Source organism: Balaenoptera musculus, chromosome 13 (assembly GCF_009873245.2).
Source record: "Balaenoptera musculus isolate JJ_BM4_2016_0621 chromosome 13, mBalMus1.pri.v3, whole genome shotgun sequence".
Classification (NCBI taxonomy): Eukaryota; Metazoa; Chordata; class Mammalia; order Artiodactyla; family Balaenopteridae; genus Balaenoptera; species Balaenoptera musculus.
This window is the reverse complement of record NC_045797.1, coordinates 60,338,737-60,356,036: the sequence shown is the minus strand read 5'-3', so window position 1 is coordinate 60,356,036 and position 17,300 is coordinate 60,338,737. Positions and strand designations below refer to the sequence as shown.

General features: G+C 35.5%; 1 protein-coding gene across 5 annotated transcripts in view; it reads right to left on the bottom strand.

Moving 5' to 3' along the window:
- PRKD3 (protein kinase D3) overlaps positions 1-17,300 on the bottom strand; it is an 83,980-nt gene that overhangs the window by 9,397 nt on the left and 57,283 nt on the right. For all 5 annotated transcript variants that reach the window (XM_036872466.1, XM_036872469.1, XM_036872471.1 and 2 more), the window contains 7 exons: positions 16,129-16,312; positions 14,685-14,808; positions 12,402-12,479; positions 10,933-11,209; positions 8,021-8,073; positions 5,230-5,302; positions 4,069-4,175 (listed from right to left, as the gene is read on the bottom strand). In XM_036872466.1, the coding sequence (XP_036728361.1) occupies positions 4,069-4,175; positions 5,230-5,302; positions 8,021-8,073; positions 10,933-11,209; positions 12,402-12,479; positions 14,685-14,808; positions 16,129-16,312 (896 nt within the window). The remainder of the gene's footprint in view (positions 1-4,068; positions 4,176-5,229; positions 5,303-8,020; positions 8,074-10,932; positions 11,210-12,401; positions 12,480-14,684; positions 14,809-16,128; positions 16,313-17,300) is intronic.

The window sequence follows — 17,300 nt, the reverse complement described above, 5'->3', positions numbered from 1 at the left end:
CTTAGCTCAAACAGGTGGTTTTGTCTTTAAGGTAGTTATTTATCTAAGTCTTGATCTCATTGTATTATACCTTGATTTGGTCTTCCCTCTTTTAGGCTCAGCATCTCTTTACTACCATCACCCCTTTTTCTTAAGCACTACTAGGTTAACAGGGTTGGAGAAATACAAAGCTGAATGTGATACTGTATCTGCTAATAAAAAAACAATCTATCTTAACTGATATTAAAAAAAGAAACAAAACTTCTTCAAAAGCAATTTGAGAAGTCAGCCATACACAAAAAACATTCAATGGTTCTTTATTATTTCTGGACATAAAATTTAAATTCCTCTGTGTGGATTTTAATATCTTCAGTAATCTGGTTTCATTCTTCTTATTCAATCTTAAATATGCTCTTAAATATTGGCCCAAGTGATTAAACTTTTTAATACTTATTTACAGAAATATATTTTTCTTATGCTTTTTTCCCTTACTATGGGTATCTAAGTATGCCAAGAGGGCAAACTTTTTTTCGGCCTATGTGAAGTTGGGCTCCATCTCTAAAATGTGTTTTGAATACACCATCATTTCTCAGTTCCCACTGTAATGCCTCCAGTTTAGCTCACATTACCTCTCTTCCAGACCACTGCAGTGGTTGCCACTGCACTCTATGCAGCACTGCTTATCCCATGGTACTGTATTACGTGTATATGTATCTTACTCTGTAGCCTAGTAAGTTCTCTGAGAGCAGAGACTGTGTCTTGGTCACTTTTAGCTCAACTTCTGAATCATGGTTGGTGTTTTAAAAATGTTTAGAAAGTGAATAGCAAGTGCAAGATAAATACTGTTTACTAATCAGCTTAAAACAAGTTAATGACATGGTGTTCCAGGTAGCAAAATAAAAAGTGACACAGTCTTATAGTAGATACACGAAAGTGAAATACCCCACAGTGGTGGGGCATGATAATGGCAGTAAGCAGAAGATTCAGAACATCATAACTTTGACCGCTTTAGAGTTGGAAGTGTGGTTGGCTGTCCCCTATGTTGTAGTTGACTACCTCTTAAGTTTCTTTTTTCCCCCCACCATCCTTGAAAACACATGCATGCACACACAAAAATAGAAGTATGCTGTAACATAAATTCTTTTAACAACTTCTTCTATTTGTTTAAATGTCCTATTTCCTCTAGAGTCTGTTTTGGTAAATTATACTTTCATAGAGAATCATTTTCTCCAGGTTTTCAAGTTTATCTAACAGAGTTGCACAAGATAGTATCTTAAGATTCCCTAAATTTTTTTCAGTATTTGTGATCGTCTCTCCAAAATGTTGTTATATCTTCTTATATTTTGATTCAGTTGGACACTTATTTTATTGTTATCCACTTCCCCCCCCCACCCGATAATCAACTTTTGGATTTATTATACTAAATTTATTAATTTCCTTTTTTATCTCTGTTAATTCCTTCTGTTTTCCTCAGGTTGACTGTTCATCCTTCAACTTACTGAGTTAGACTCTTAATTCATTTATGTTCGTTCATTCTTTCTTGATTAAATATTTGAGGTTACCAAGATTTCTGTGAACAATAGTCCAAAAGCTCTGATATACAGTATTTCCACAATTATTTTCTAAATACTCCAATCTTGATTTTGCTCTCTGATTCAAAAATTAAGACTCAAAAAAAATTTTTTTTTCAGGTGGTGGGAGTTTTTGTTTTCTGATTTCATAATTTATTTCTAGCTTTAGTGCATTAAGACCAAAAAGTACTGTTTATTCTACTGTTTTTTTGAATTAATAGGGTACTTATTTGTTTTTAGGGTACAGTGTTCAACATAAACTGGTTAGATCTACCTTATACTGTTTAGGCCTCCTCTGTTCTTACTTAGCTTTGTCTATTTCATCTGTCATGGACTACTAATGTGCTTGTCTGTTCCTCCCTGTATGGTCTCTAGTTTTCCTTTATAGATGTTGTTGATGTCATTTGGTTTAGTGTGATTTGCACTCTTCCACTGTTAGAGTGCCCTACTTCAATTCACTTCATGTGTTTTCTCTTGAATTAAATCTTATTAGATCATGACTCCCTTGGCTTTCTTCTATTTGAGAGGAACTAGAGAGAGGCTGTCACGATTGTAGAGCTCAGAAAGAGCCAGCAAAACCAGTTCTTATTGTGGTGCCTCTTCCTACATTTGCCTGGTCCATTTCCACTGTTTTTGGAAAAACTTCCACCTATTTTGTAGGGCTGAACTCTTTTCTATTTTTGTTAAAGATAGCGTATGCTTTTCTGTTTATCATTTTTCTTGTAGCTTTTGGGTGATTTCCAAGAAGAGAAGGGGAAAATACTGAATTTACACTACAACGGTCAAACTAGAAATTTTGCTCTTAAGTTTCTCAGAACATTTTCCCATTTACATAGGGAGCCATGAGAGCACCTCACCTTTTCTCCCACTACTCTACTACCCTCTTCAGGCAACAGCAAAAGGACATTTGACATTACTATAGCCCTGTGAAATGAAAGTGAAAAATCCCACAGGCGACAATTATTTAATTCTGAAATAATTTCATTCTGAAAATAACCAGAGGGCTATAATAATAAAGTGTTTACATTGTATATTATCTGGAAATTCCTAAATTTAGTTATTAAGATTTGCAGTTGATAACATGTGGGAAAAAAGCTTCAGTATTTAGTACAGAGCTGTGTTTGTGATCAAAGTAACAAGGAGAACTTTTACGTGGAATCTAAAATACGACACAAATGAACATATCTACGAAATAGAAACAGACTCACAGAAATAGAGAACAGACTTGTGGTTGCCAAGGTGGAGGGTGGGTGGGGGAAGGATGGATTGGGAGCTTGGGGTTAGCAGATGCAAACTAATATATATATGATGGATAAAAAACAAGGTCCTACTGTATAGCACAGGGAACTATATTCAATATCCTGTGATAAACCATAATGGAAAAGAATATGAAGAATATATATATGTATAACTGAGTCACTTTGCTGTAGAGCAGAAATTAATACAACATTGTAAATCAACTATACTTCAATAAAAATTTTTTAAAATGACAAGGAAAAATCAATCCTTATGAATAAATCCTTAATATTTATTTTTTTGCATATTGATTGGATATTGAGAAAGAGTCCAAAATTAGATATGAAAAAAGATCTCTAACAGTATATTCAAACCCTAATGCAGAATCTGAATGCTGTTAATATTCTATTTTAAAGGTAGCTTTATAGGAGGAGGCAGCCTTGAAGTGACCACAGGTAGCTTGTAGACCACAATCTTTTATCACTCCTCTGAAAAAAAGTGAGGCAAATGTTACTAACAGTGACCAATAATGTAATAAATGTAAAATTAATTACATGTTTATAAGTTTCTTACCTTCTTCTCCAAAGAAGCACAAGTTCAATAGGCTGTGTCTTCTTGAACTTCACCCACAAGCAAATGGGGCTCTGACTGCATTAACTATTATATCACCATGATTTCTTAAATACTATGCAAAAGCTACACAATGAATTAATAAATATTTGCATATTATAAATTAATTATATGATATTCAGAAAAATAAAGCTAAATTTTACTCTTCTAGATGATGTCCAAAAGAGATAAAAATGCTAAATAAAAACACACAGTAATTTATTTTATGGGATTTAAGTCATTGCCAATAATGTATCTTTAAAAATATACCTTAATGGACTAAACTATTATAATGAAATGTGGTGGTAGAAGTATCAAAGTATTTTGCACTCGTGGATTGATGAATTAAGAATGAAATTTGAGTTTTTTTAGTTTAAGATTTTCCTTAGGAAAATGTGTTCTAAACAAACTACTATCATAATGGCAGTCCTTGAAACTCCTAGATTATTGTAACCTAATTTTGCCTTTTTTTAAAAAAAAACTTAGGGAGTTAATTCAGATGCTCACCAGCCTCTCACTGAGCCAAAAGGTCATAAAATGAGAACAAAGAAAAATGAGAACAAAGAAAACAAAAACCAAAATCTTATCAGCACACTAAATAGAGTTGGATTTAAAAACTCATAAATCAAAAATTAAAACCAATACAAAGCAACTTTTTGGGTTTTTTTTTTACCTGTAAAATAGCCACTTCATTACGGAGCTGACTCTCCTGTTTTGTGGGGAATCTCATCTTATCAATTACTTTAATAGCCACATCCCTTCCAGTCTTTCTGTGTTTTCCTATTTTTAAAAAAAGTACAGAAAAGAAAGAAGACACAAATTGACATCCCACATACAATACAAAAGCTTTATCAGGAAGTTATCCACAAACTGAAATTGATATGTATGTATTTTTGTATTTCTTTTTTTCAGCTCATTTTGTTCTTTCTCCATCACTAACCTTTAATTTTAAGAAATAAATTATATTTTCCCTTATAGTAATTGCCCCTAATAAAGGCTGTTTCATTATTTGAAACAGCAGGAAATTTGAATGAACTTGTTTGCTGAAAAATAATCCACTTTATTAAAGAAATGATAGTTAACTATGTGACTTAGTCTTTAGAAATTCTGTCAAGATAGAAACATTGTACCAATTAACTAATTTTATTCTAGGTTCACTGGATCAGCACAGAGTGACTTAACTATACAGTCTTCAGGCAGAAAGGCCAACTAGTCTCAGTAAGGAATGAAAGGGTTTAACATTACTTTCCTTTTATACCTTGTATCATAGCTTATAAAGTACATTTACATATATTAGGTTTAATGAATATTAAAAATCCTGTGAACTATGCAGGTCAGGTTTTATTAGCTCCATTAAACTGATGAAGATACTGAGGCACAGTGAGGTTAAATGACTTTGCCAATGGAAGTCACAGAGCTGGATAAGATTCCATGTCTTCAGACCTGATACCATTCATGCCAATAGTAGACAAATGGTGCCATTTGTGTGGGAAAACCAGTGGGGCATATACTTCAATAAACAAACTTTCATAGTCCAACATAAACTTCAAACCATTTATTTTTCCCAAACATCTTTATGTGTAAGCTACAAGAAAAGATAAAGACTATTGTGAATTTTCTTATTCTTTCTGTTACTTTTTAAAGTTCTTAGTTTAAATTAAGGAATTAATACTCAGTTATAGTGAAAAGGGCTTAGCTAAATGTATGTAGGTTAACCTTTGAGAAAAACACCACTTGACGAAACTGTGACAAGATGTTAACAGCTGGCAGATGTTTTTAAATTTCATAATTTTTCTATGCTATCTACAATATGCAAAAGGCTGTAGTTGCTTACCTCCATAGACGATACCAAATTGGCCTGAACCAAGCACCTCATCTGCAAAGATCTGGTAAACAGTACTGATGTCCTATTTAGGAAAGAGTAAGCAGTGTTATTACCTCTATGAAATAATGTCAACGTCTCTCTTTTCATTCAAATACATAAATACATTTTAGTTTTTTTTTTGTTTTCTGTTTTTTTTAATTTATCCATTTTTGGCTGTGTTGGGTCTTCGCTTCTGTGCGAGGGCTTTCTCTAGTTGCGGCAAGCGGGGGCCACTCTTCATCGCGGTGCGCGGGCCTCTCACTATCGTGGCCTCTCTCGTTGCGGAGCACAGGCTCCAGACGCGCAGGCTCAGTAGTTGTGGCTCACGGGCCTAGTTGCTCCGCGGTATGTGGGATCCTCCCAGGCCAGGGCTCGAACCTGTGTCCCCTGCATTGGCAGGCAGAGTCTCAACCACTGCGCCACCAGGGAAGCCCCCTCACTTTAGTTTTTATGATTGACGGGACTAATTTTCACAAAATATTTTATGAAATATAGGCTTTCTAGGTCCTAAAAAAGCCCAACTTTAATACTGTGACTCTTAATGCACAACTAGAATGTATTCTGTAAGAAGACCATTGGGAAAAAAATGCTTTGAATTAAAAAATATATTTATTAAGTAGTGATCTATAAAAAGTAAATTAACATAAAAAATTAAGAACAAAGCTTTACCTACTTTACCATTAAAGAGATTTGCTATCTTTGATTTGAAAGAAAAACTCAAAAGTTCATATTATTGAGATCAGACTAATTTTTTTTTTTTTTTTTTAAACAGTGAGTCTGATGGCTTTGATTCTGAACTCCCTGTCTTTTAACAAGGAAGTTTTTTTTTTTTTTTTTAATTAATAGACTTTTACTTTTTTTTTTTTTTAAGTATTTGTTTTTTTATTTATTTATGGCTGTGTTGGGTCTTCGCCCCCGTGCGAGGGCTTTCTCTAGCCGTGGCAAGCGGCAAGCGGGGACCACTCTTCACCGCGGTGCGCAGGCCTCTCACCATCGCGGCCCCTCCTTGTGGAGCACAGGCTCCAGACGCGCAGGCTCAGCAATTGTGGCTCATGGGTCCAGCCGCTCCGCGGCACGTGGGATCCTCCCAGACCAGGGCTCGAACCCGCGCCCCCTGCACTGGCAGGCAGACTCTCAACCACTGCGCCACCAGGGAAGCCCCAGACTAATTTTTAAAGACTGATGAAAAGAGTATGTGTAGCTCAAATCCACTCCTCCATCTCCTCCCCTCCCTTTCGTCTTCCTTTTTCCTTGCTAGTGGTTGTCGCTGTCAGAGAGCTCCTGAAAGGCGCTCGGCAACCCTCCCCACAGATCTTCAGTCAAGGTCTGTCTTTTGTTTGGGTATGTGCTACAGTCTCCATGAAGCCAGGGACTGCACCTGTCTCGTTCGGTGTTACATTCCCAGACAGTGCGGGTCTCACTGCAGTCACGTGACTGGATAAACCAAGTCTCCTAGGCCTCATTTCCTCATTGGTAAAGTGGATATAATAACATCTATCTCACTGGATTTTTAAGTGAATTAAAAGAGAATATATACAAAGTGTCAAGTCCAGTGCCTGGCATATAAAAATCAGTAATTCCACAAATCCTAATTTCTGTTTAAATTAGGTAATCGTAAGTAAGCTGAATTCCCTGGGACTGGTCTTCTTATCTGTAAAAATGAAATGAGGAAACGTCTTTCTCTCCCCAATAATCTGGTACCTATTCTACCTACCACTAGGACAAGAGACACACAGATTAAATCTCACTGAAACCCTCTATCTCCCATAGCACTACTGGATATCAGTCTTCACTGCAATCTTAGAAAATCCAACAACATTTACATGTTATAGAACAATAACAGCTGGATGCCCCAGTTAAAGAATAAGAGATTTTATCAGAGAAATTTATATATAGCTAATGAACAATTTTCTGACTTCTTTTTCTAGACCTTTTTCTTTCTAATCCAGGGGTTGGCAAACTATGGCTTGTGGGCCAAATCCAGCCTGCTGCCTCTTTTTGTACAGCCCCTGAACTAAGAACAGAGTTTTCATTTTTAAATGGTTGAAAAAAATCAAAATAATAATGTCTTGTGAAACATGAAATTATATGAAATTCAAATATATGTGACCACAAATAAAGTTTTACTGGAAAACAGCCATGCTTATTCCTTTAAGTATTGCCTGTGGCTTTCTCACGACAACGGCCAAGTTGAGTTCATAACTGTATATGGTCTGCAAAGCCTAAAATATTTACTTCTATCCCTTTATAGAAAGTATGCTGATCCCTACTGTAATCCCCAACATGTACCTACATACACCAGCTGAAGTGAATCTTGACTCTTCCTTAAAATCCTGCATTTCCTTCTTCTCTGTACTTGCATGAAATGTTCCCCCATCCATATCCTCTCAGCACTTGTGTCAAAACTCTTTTCCATCCTTTTAGGCATATTTCAAGTTGTACTTCCTTTGGGAAGCTTTCCCTGCTCTGACCCAGAAAGAAGTAGCCTCTCCCTTCTCTTTGAACTAGTCTATCACTCTGTGATATTCTAATGTCACTTACAAAAAGTTAACTTTATTTTCATAATTTAAAAGGAAACTGCCTCAGTTTCCTTCATAAAGCAGAACTCCTCAGGGAAGTTATCACCCACACAGTCTAGCCTAGTGTCTTTAGGCAAACTGCGCAACACTTTGGGCTATAAACTTATTTTTCTAATAAGATTTTCACATTTTATTTTCCTTAATCACCCAATTTGCATATTTTAGCTGTAACGTTTACTTACCACATTCTCCTGGATCTGACAATTTGATACAGAGATACTGGTAGACAAATCTTCTGTAAAATATAAGAATGATGTATGGAAAAAAAAACTGTTAGTCCATAACTTAGTAATATTAATAGTTACTGACATGTGAATGCTCACAATATATTAAATTTTAAAAACTAGCTAACATACACTTAATATAATTACATTCATTAAAACAAAATTTATCCATATACAATACTAATCCATCAACAGGAAACTGGTTAAATAAAATATGATACGTCCATACAAAAGAATACTATCTAAACATTTAAGGATGTAGGGCTATAAGAACTGAGTCAGAAAGCTATTTATGACATTATTAAGTTAAAAAGGTAAGTTGCAGTGTAGTGGCATTTGAATCGAAAACACAAAATATGATTACTTCTGGTGAGTGAGAGAGGTGGGGTTGAGGAACAAAGATTTAATCTTTATACACTTTTAGACTGCTTGCATTTAAAAAAATGCATAAAAAGTATGCATTACTGTCATAATAAAAAATTATATATATCTATATACTGACATTGAAATATATATGATATATATTAAATAGTTGATGAAACCAAATTGTAAAAAGATCACACATCTTTTACGACAAAAATGTATAATACATTTTTGTGTGAAAATAAAATTGTAACAATGTAGTATAGACGCCCCTCCCCACAAGCCATCCCCAAATCAAGACATATACACCAAACTATTAATAATGGTTTTCTGAGGGGGGAGATATATGATTGGGAATAAGGGGATGTGTCACATGTGTATAGGGAGGAATTTCTCATTTTATATTACATATTTCTATAAAGTTTAAATGTCTGTATTACTTTGGTAAACAAAGGAAGAAACTGACAAGAAAAAGGAAAAAGGGAAATTTGGAAAGTAAGCAAGAGACTAGTTGTCAAAAATCTAGAATCTCAGTGACAACTCAAAGATATGAAATTTCCTTCATAATCCCAAATATAAAAATGTAAAACTTCATTAAGAAGGAAATATAAGCAACTATACATCAAAAATAAGTAAGATGACTGTGGAAAAACTCCATTTTAAAATATTAGGCCAATTTTAAAATATTTTTAAAAATCCAAAAATTAAATATTAATGAAACAGACATAAAAGGCACAGCATGAACTAAATTAATGAGCCTAAAACTCTGCTTTTCAGTAGTCCAGTTTCCTAGTTTAAGTCAATATTTTATTTTCTTCCAAAGGCCTCCACTGTCTAACTTCACCCAGTTTTAATTTCTGTTGCTTCCCAGGAGAACTCTGCTCCAGATACGTTGTTACAAGGACAGCAGCAGCAGCAACACAGTAATAGTTTCACTAATGGGTCAGGAATGGTGCTAAGTGCATCATATGCATTTATTATCATTTCCCTTTTAGATTAGAGAAAGAAGAGGCCAAGATCATGAAACTAGTAAAGCAGCAGAACTGGGCTTTCATTCTCCAGAGTTCTCACTCTTAGCCCTTCTGCAACCTGTTTTTAGGGACTCTTAACCCTAGGGAAGAGGTCCATGGATGGGCTTGAGAAGGTCCCTAAATCCAATTATATATAAAATTTGTGTGTTATGTGCCTGCATTATTTTCTGGGGGAAAAGGTCCATGGTTTTAATATCAGACAGTTCTGTCTAAAATCCCCTCAAATTTAAGAAGCACTGTGAATATCCATTTATTCACCCTTTAGGAATCAATATTGAACACCAAACATTTTCATGGTCATTACTCTCATCCCTCTGATCACACCTGTCTCCTCAGCACCAGTGACACTTCCCCTCCACCCCTCCCAGGTTAGCTCTGCCTATCCTAACCTACTTGAGATCCAAGGTCAAGGTTCAAATCAGGCTCCGCTACCATGAAGTCTCTACTTACTCTTCCTATCCATATCTGAGTTCCTCGAGAAATGCACTACTCATTTTTGCACTCTACTGCTTTATGCTACCATCTAACACTTATATATGTGTTATGTCCTATTTCCCTCAGTAGCTTTTAAATTTTCTGTGTTTCTTTCGTATTCTAGCTCAGGGCCTAGCATAATGCCGAGAACAGGTGTACCAAGAAGCACAGCTGAACTGAAATAAAGAACATTTAGAAACTGGTTAAGGGAACTCCCTGGAGGTCCAGTGGTTAAGACTCAGCGCTTTCACTGCCAGGGCCTGGGTTCAATCCCTGGTCAGGGAACTAAGATCCCGCAAGCTGTGCGGCGCGGCCAAAACAGAAGAAAAGAAGAAAATGGTTGATACCTCTTTCAATTTAAATATTATTTGTCTAATGAATGAATGATGTTTCCCCATAAACGAAATAATGCCAATGGAGGGGAAAGTGACATTTTACTATGGCTTTCTGATTAAGTGTTCACTTGAACCTTTATCAAATTTAGGTTTTACTTTATAAATTTTGTTGGTGTAAAGGACATGTGTTTCAATATTTTTTTAATGTTTCTGAATGTTTTAATTCAGTTAAAAGAAATACAGCATTTCTGACTTCACAGATTTCCTGAGCATGTGAACTGTAACACTTTATAGCCTGAAAATCCCACCATGAAGCAGAATACTAATACTAGTAGTTTACTCAACACCTTATGGCTCTCTTTCATTTAATGCTGACAAACCTGTTAAGTAGGTACTACTACAGAGAAGGGAAGTACTTGCTGAGATCACATGACAGGTTGGCAGAAGCAGAATTTAAATGCAGTGACACTGACTCTGGAGCCTAGCTCTGGTGATTGTATACATATACTATAACCAACATAATTTTATAAAGGAATTAACTAATGGTATGGGTTACTAAAAACGAAGCTTAAAATGAACATTAAAAATAAATACAGAAACACAACTACACCCACAAAATGCTTAAGAACCAAAGGGGGAAAAAAGCCATCACAAGCTTATTGCTTACTGTGATCTTTCCCTTGCCCTGGAGAAGTACAAACACTTGCTTGAGGGGTAACAGGCATGAGAGCTTGGCGAATTGCTTTTTCCCAGCTCTGTGCTACGTCAAGTCCCACTCCAGTGGCAGCAAGAACAGGATTGTGAGAGCTGTCCCCACTGTTCTCGCCAACAAAGTATACCATAGTATCAGTGATGATTTCAAAACAGTGTGGGTTGCTGCCTTGTGAAATGTTCGTGAAATCTTGTGGGGAAGATATGCGAAGAATCTCTGAAAGTGGAATTTCCTAAAGCAAAAATTAAGCATTATGAAATATGAATACATCTTTTTAAAATTTTCAAATACACTAAACAATCAAAGATAAGCGTTTCTAATGAATACCATTAAGACAAATACAAGTACGTGACACATGGAACATACAGTCAAGTCTTAATGATGGTATCTGCTTTGAATGATCTGCATGTCCATCAGTGCCAGAGGCAGAGCATGGGGTATAATAATCAAGCTAGTGATTCAGGCCTGTAGCAGATCATTAGAATGAAAGGAAGGAAAGGATTTAGGAGGGCAATTGCCACTACACCCAACAGTTGTCATTTCCCAGTTTTCACTGAATCAACTCAACAGCTACTACCCTACTGGCTGCTATCTGCAAGATACAGCCCCAAAGGAGTACGAAACAGAAATAACAGCAGCAAAAGAAGAATGTCAGTGTTAAGTTGTTCAAGCACTCCATTCTGGTGCTGTCCATAACTGTAACTGTAATGTTTAGTCCCCTTCCTAAAGCAAAAAACTTATTTAAAAAAACCCAACCAGCTCAAAGCAATTCATCAGTTTCTATACTTTTTCTTACTGATACAACTGCTACACTGACAATTTTGTTTGGTGTCAGCCTGTGACACGGCAAAATGTGGAGCAAGCTAAGCAAAGAGAACTACACAAAGGAAAAGAAGAGCCAAAAGAAGCATCTAAGAACTGGGGTCTAAGGTAAAATGGAAGATGGGAGAAATGCCGAATACCACATTTGCCTCTTCTGGACCGGCAATGATCACGGGACTTTCTTAACAGTCTAATCTAAATCATAGTACAGTCGTCCCTCAGTATGCAAGTGAGATTGGTGCCAGGACTCCCCATGGATAACAAAATCCACAGATGCTCAAGTCCATTGTGTAAAATGGTTAGGCACCCACAGATATGGAGGACCATTTGGTACCCAGAAGAAAAGCAGCAGCAACCTGACAGGACAAAAACAAACACAACAAAAAACAACCTTTGGTAGCAGGGCTGTTATGGGGGGTGAAATGCAGGGGTAGAGGACAGTTGCTTCAACAAGGAACTTAACAGTGACTTCTATAAACTATATTAGGCATAGTTGTAATAGGTATAATCCAATATAACAGTTAATAAATATTATTTGGATATATTTGGAAAACATACAGTATTTTAATGTACATATTTTTTTAAAGATGTGAAATCTTTACCTTATAATACTTTGATCCCGATTCGTTTTGAAACAATGTTAGACATTTGCTGTCCAGTCTCCAATAATGCCTCTTTCTCTATAAAGAGCATAAAACTGTGAGGTTCAAAAGTAATGATTCCTCCAAAGTGCCTGAACTTTCCTTTCCCTTTCATTTCTATCCATAAGTTTGTACTTCTGAACAGGTTTAAAATTCATGAGGTTCAAAATTCGGAAAATTAAAAGGATATATAGTGAAAAGTATACTTCCATCATCACTCCTATCTCACTCCCACCCTTACTCCAGGCAAGAAATGTTATTAGGTTTTGGGGACTCCTTTGCAAGAATCTTATGCATACACACACAAATACATATGTATTGCACACACACAGATATGTAATTTACCTATAGGCTAAATTTCTAAAGGTTGGCTTACTGGGTCAAAAGATACATGCACGTGTCATTTTACTTGACAGTGTTAAATTATCCGGCACAAGATCTGATTGAATTTACAGTCTCATCAGCAACATGCCTAACTTGCTCAAACCTTCACTAATGCAGCATGTTACTAGACCTTCTGATCTTTTGCTATACTGATAAATAAAAATTGGTATTTTGGTAAAATTTTAAATTGTATTTTTTATTAAAAACGAGATCAAGATCTTAAATTTAAAAGTCATTTGTATTTCCTTGTCTGTGAATGTTCATATTCATTGCCCATCTTTCTATTGTATTCTGGTCTTTTTTTTTTACTTGTTTAGAATATGAGTTGAAAATACTTTTTCCAGTTTGTCATTTGTCTTTGCTTTTGTTCTTTGCCATGCAGAATTTTTTTTTTTACGTGTGTCTTTAAATCATTTTTTTAAATTAATACTTTACTTTTTTGGAGCAGTTTAAGGTTCACAGCAAATTAAAGGGAAGATACAGAGATTTCACATATACTCCCTGTCCCCACGCATGTGTAACCCTCCCCATCATGAACACCCCTCATCAGAGTGGCACATTTGTTACAACTGATAAACCTACAATGACACATCATAATCACAAAAGTCCACAGTTTATATTATGGTTCACTCTTGGTGGTGTACACTCTATGGGTATGGACAAATGCATAATGACATGTATCTATCATCATGGTATCATATAGAGTATTCTCACTGCCCTAAAAATTCTGTGTTCTGCCTATTCATACCTACAAGTCTCCACCCCTAACTGTGATCTTTTTACTGCCTCCATAGTTTTGCCTTTTCTAGAATGAATATCATATGGTTGGAATCATACAGTATGTAATCTTTTTACATTGGCTTCTTTCACTTAGTAATATACATTTAAGATTCCTCCATGTCTTTTCATGGCTTGATAGCTCATTGCTTTTTCGTGCTGAATAATATTCCATTGTCTGGATGTACCACAGTTTATTTATCCACTTACCTACTGAAGGACATTTATTACTTCCAGGTTTTTGGCAATTATTAATAAAGCTACTACAAATATCCATTTGCAGGTTTCTGTATGAACATAAGTTTTTATCTCCTTTGGGTAAACAGCAAAGAGTACAACATATGGATCACATGGTAAAAGCATTTTAGTTTTGTAAGAAACTGCCAAACTGTCTTCAAAAGTTGGCAATACCATTTTGTGTTCCTACTAGCAGTCAAAGAAAGTTCCCGTTGCTCTAATCTTGCCAGAATTTAGTGTTCTCAGTGTTTAGGTTTTTGGCTATTCTAACAGGTGTGTAGTATGTCACTGTCTTAATTTGCATTTAATTTGCCTGATGACATATGATGTGGAGCATCTTTTCATATTCTTATTTGCCATATAAGTATCTTCTTTGGTGAGGTACATGTTAAGGTCTTCAGCACACTTTTTAATCAGGTTATTTGTTTTCTTACTGTTGAATTTTAAGAGTTTTTTGTATATTTTGGAGAACAGTCTTTTATCAGATGTCTCTTATGCAAACATTTTCTCCAAGTCTGTGGCTTGTCTTCTCAATCTTTTAACACTGTCTTTTGCCAAGCAGAAGTTTTTAATTGTAATGAACCCAGTGTTATCAATTATTTCTTTCATAGACTGTGCATTTGGTGTTATACCACCAGACCCGCTTTGAATCTCTACTGCTCTACCAGTTTATAAAAATAGTACATTAAATATTCCACCTTTGAAATATTCTTTACAAATGTAATGATAGTTCCAGTACTATGATGTCTTAATATATATCTCATTCTCATTTTGATTTAAAAAATACACAAAATAAAGCACATAACAAAGTTTCACTACCATAATAAAATGCCTGTGATTACTGACCAGGGTGTCCCTGCTGGTGTAATGGACCATCCACCCTTCCTTCACCATCGTGCTGCTCTTCCTCTTTGTGTGCTTGATGGATTGTACGACCCTCATTAGCGGAATATTATTGCTTGTTGATGGACTAAAAAATATTTTAAATTTATGACAAATATTTACAACTTCAACTTAAAAAATCATAAATACTGTAAGCTCATCAAGCCCTTTTAAAGATAATTAAGCTAAAATTCTTCAAAATATCTTAGGAAGACAAACAATGGCTTAAGAAGAAGAAAATAAATTAATCCTGTTATGATGATACATAGTTAATTTATAAAAGACTAAGATAATACTGTAAGTCATCATTATTTGTCATCACATTTTTTTGGAGGGTCACAAAACATAAGAAAACAATGAGGGACTTCCCTGATGGCACAGTGGTTAAGAATCCGCCTGCCAATGCAGGGGACACAGGTTCGAACCCTGGTCCGGGAAGATCCCACATGCCACGGAGCAACTAAGCCCATGAACTACAATTACTGAGCCTGCACTCTAGAGCCTGTGAGCCACAACTACTGAGCCCATGCACCACAACTACTGAAGCCTGCGCGCCTAGAGCCCGTGCTCCGCAACAAGAGAAGCCACCGCAGTGAGAAGCCTGCATACCACAACGAAGAGTAGCCCTGGCTTGCCACAACTAGAGAAAGCCTGTGCACAGCAACGAAGACCCAACACAGCCAAAAATAAATAAATAAATATATTAAAAAAAAGAAAAGAAAAGAAAAGAAAACAATGAATAGAGCAGAAAGAATCCTCCCCATTTGGAAAATCTGGAGCCTGGGAGAGGATCTCATTTGGGATTGCTGCTAGAATTCTTCCTACCCTAGGCAGCATGGTAAATTTTATCACAAAGTAGTATATCCTATAGGCTGTATCTATAAAAAACTGAATTTCTATAAACATAGGAAGATATTTAAGTCTTATAATCTGGTAGCATTTTTACAAAGTGCTAATAGTCAGATTAATTGTAATATGAAAACTGCCCCCAAATTCATCACCATCATCTTTGTGCAACATTCTCAGGTATAGATTCTTACTGGTGTTTCCAACATCAGGTAATCTGCCTGTGTGAAGAAACTGGTTGCTTCAACTGATGGTTCAATTTTGGCACTTTGTGGTGGATGCTCTACAGCTAGATATTATATCTAGACTATACTTAAATAAAGCATTTTCCTCTTTAAGAAAACAGGATTCTCATACCTTCCCATCTTGAGTGGATAGCAAGAGTAATATAATTTATTTCAGAAAAATACTGTGGTACATGTAAAAGTATTAGGCACAATTTAACTGATTTTAAATTACATTTTAGGTCCCACTTAAAGAGATGTGGCTTGTTCTTTCTTAACAGAGCTCCTGGACTGACCCTGCATTTGGAAGTAGCTTGCAATCCTTACACACACGTTACCTGATTGTTTTAACAGCTTCTTCATCTCTTTCCACATCAAGATCAGATGGATCCAGGAAGAACATTTTATCTTCTGGGGGAGATGGTTCCTCTGTGTCATCCAAGCCCCGACTACCATCACTGTTCATGTCACTACTGTCAATATCCATTGGTATATCTGTATCTGTTCCCAGAGTAGAAGGTTCTGGCAAAGTTTTAAATGAATTCAGAATTTTATATTAAGGAATATCAATACACCTAAACAGAGTGTACTAAATGTGAAAAAAAGTTTTAAAATTCTTAAATGAAAATATAGAAAAATATTTTTATGATTCAGGATAAAGAAATATTTCTTAGGACAATATAAAATGTACAAACCATAAGGCAGAAAATTAATTTGATTGCATTAGAATTTAAAATTTTGACATGCCGAAAGATACTAGAAGCAAAGTAAAAGATTGGCTAACACTATTACACATCTAGTCAATTGATTTTCCGCAAGGGTCTAAGACAATACAATGAAGAAAGAATAAATAGTCTGTTCAACATATGGTGCTAGGACAACTGGACATCTACATGCAAAAAAAATGAAATTGGAATTCTTCCTTAAACCAATTACAAAAATTAACTTAAAGTGGATCACAGATCTAAATGTAAGAGCTTTCTATAAAACTCTTAGAAGAAAACATAGGAGTAAACTTTGTGACCTTGAGTTAGGCAAAGCCTTCTTAGATATACCACCAAAAACCTAAGTGACAAAAGAAAAAAATAAATAAATTGGACTTCATCAAAATTAAAAACTTCTCTGCTGCAAATGATACCTCAAGAAAGTGAAAGACAGCACACAGTGTGGGAGAAAGCATTTCCAAATCATATATCAAATAAGGGACTTGTATCCAGAATACTTAAAGAACTCTTACAACTCAATAATAAAAAGATAAATAACCTAGTTAAATGGGCAAAGGACCAGAATAGATATTTCTCCAAAGCAGATGTAAAAATGACCAATAAGTATACAAAAAGATATGCAATATCTGGGAAACACAAATCAAAACAACAATGAGACATCACTCCATGCTCACTAGGATGGCAATAATCAAAATGACAGACAATAACAAGTGGTGGCAAGGATACACAGAAATTAGAATCCTCATACACTGCTGGTGGGAATGTAAAATGGTACAGCTGCTTTG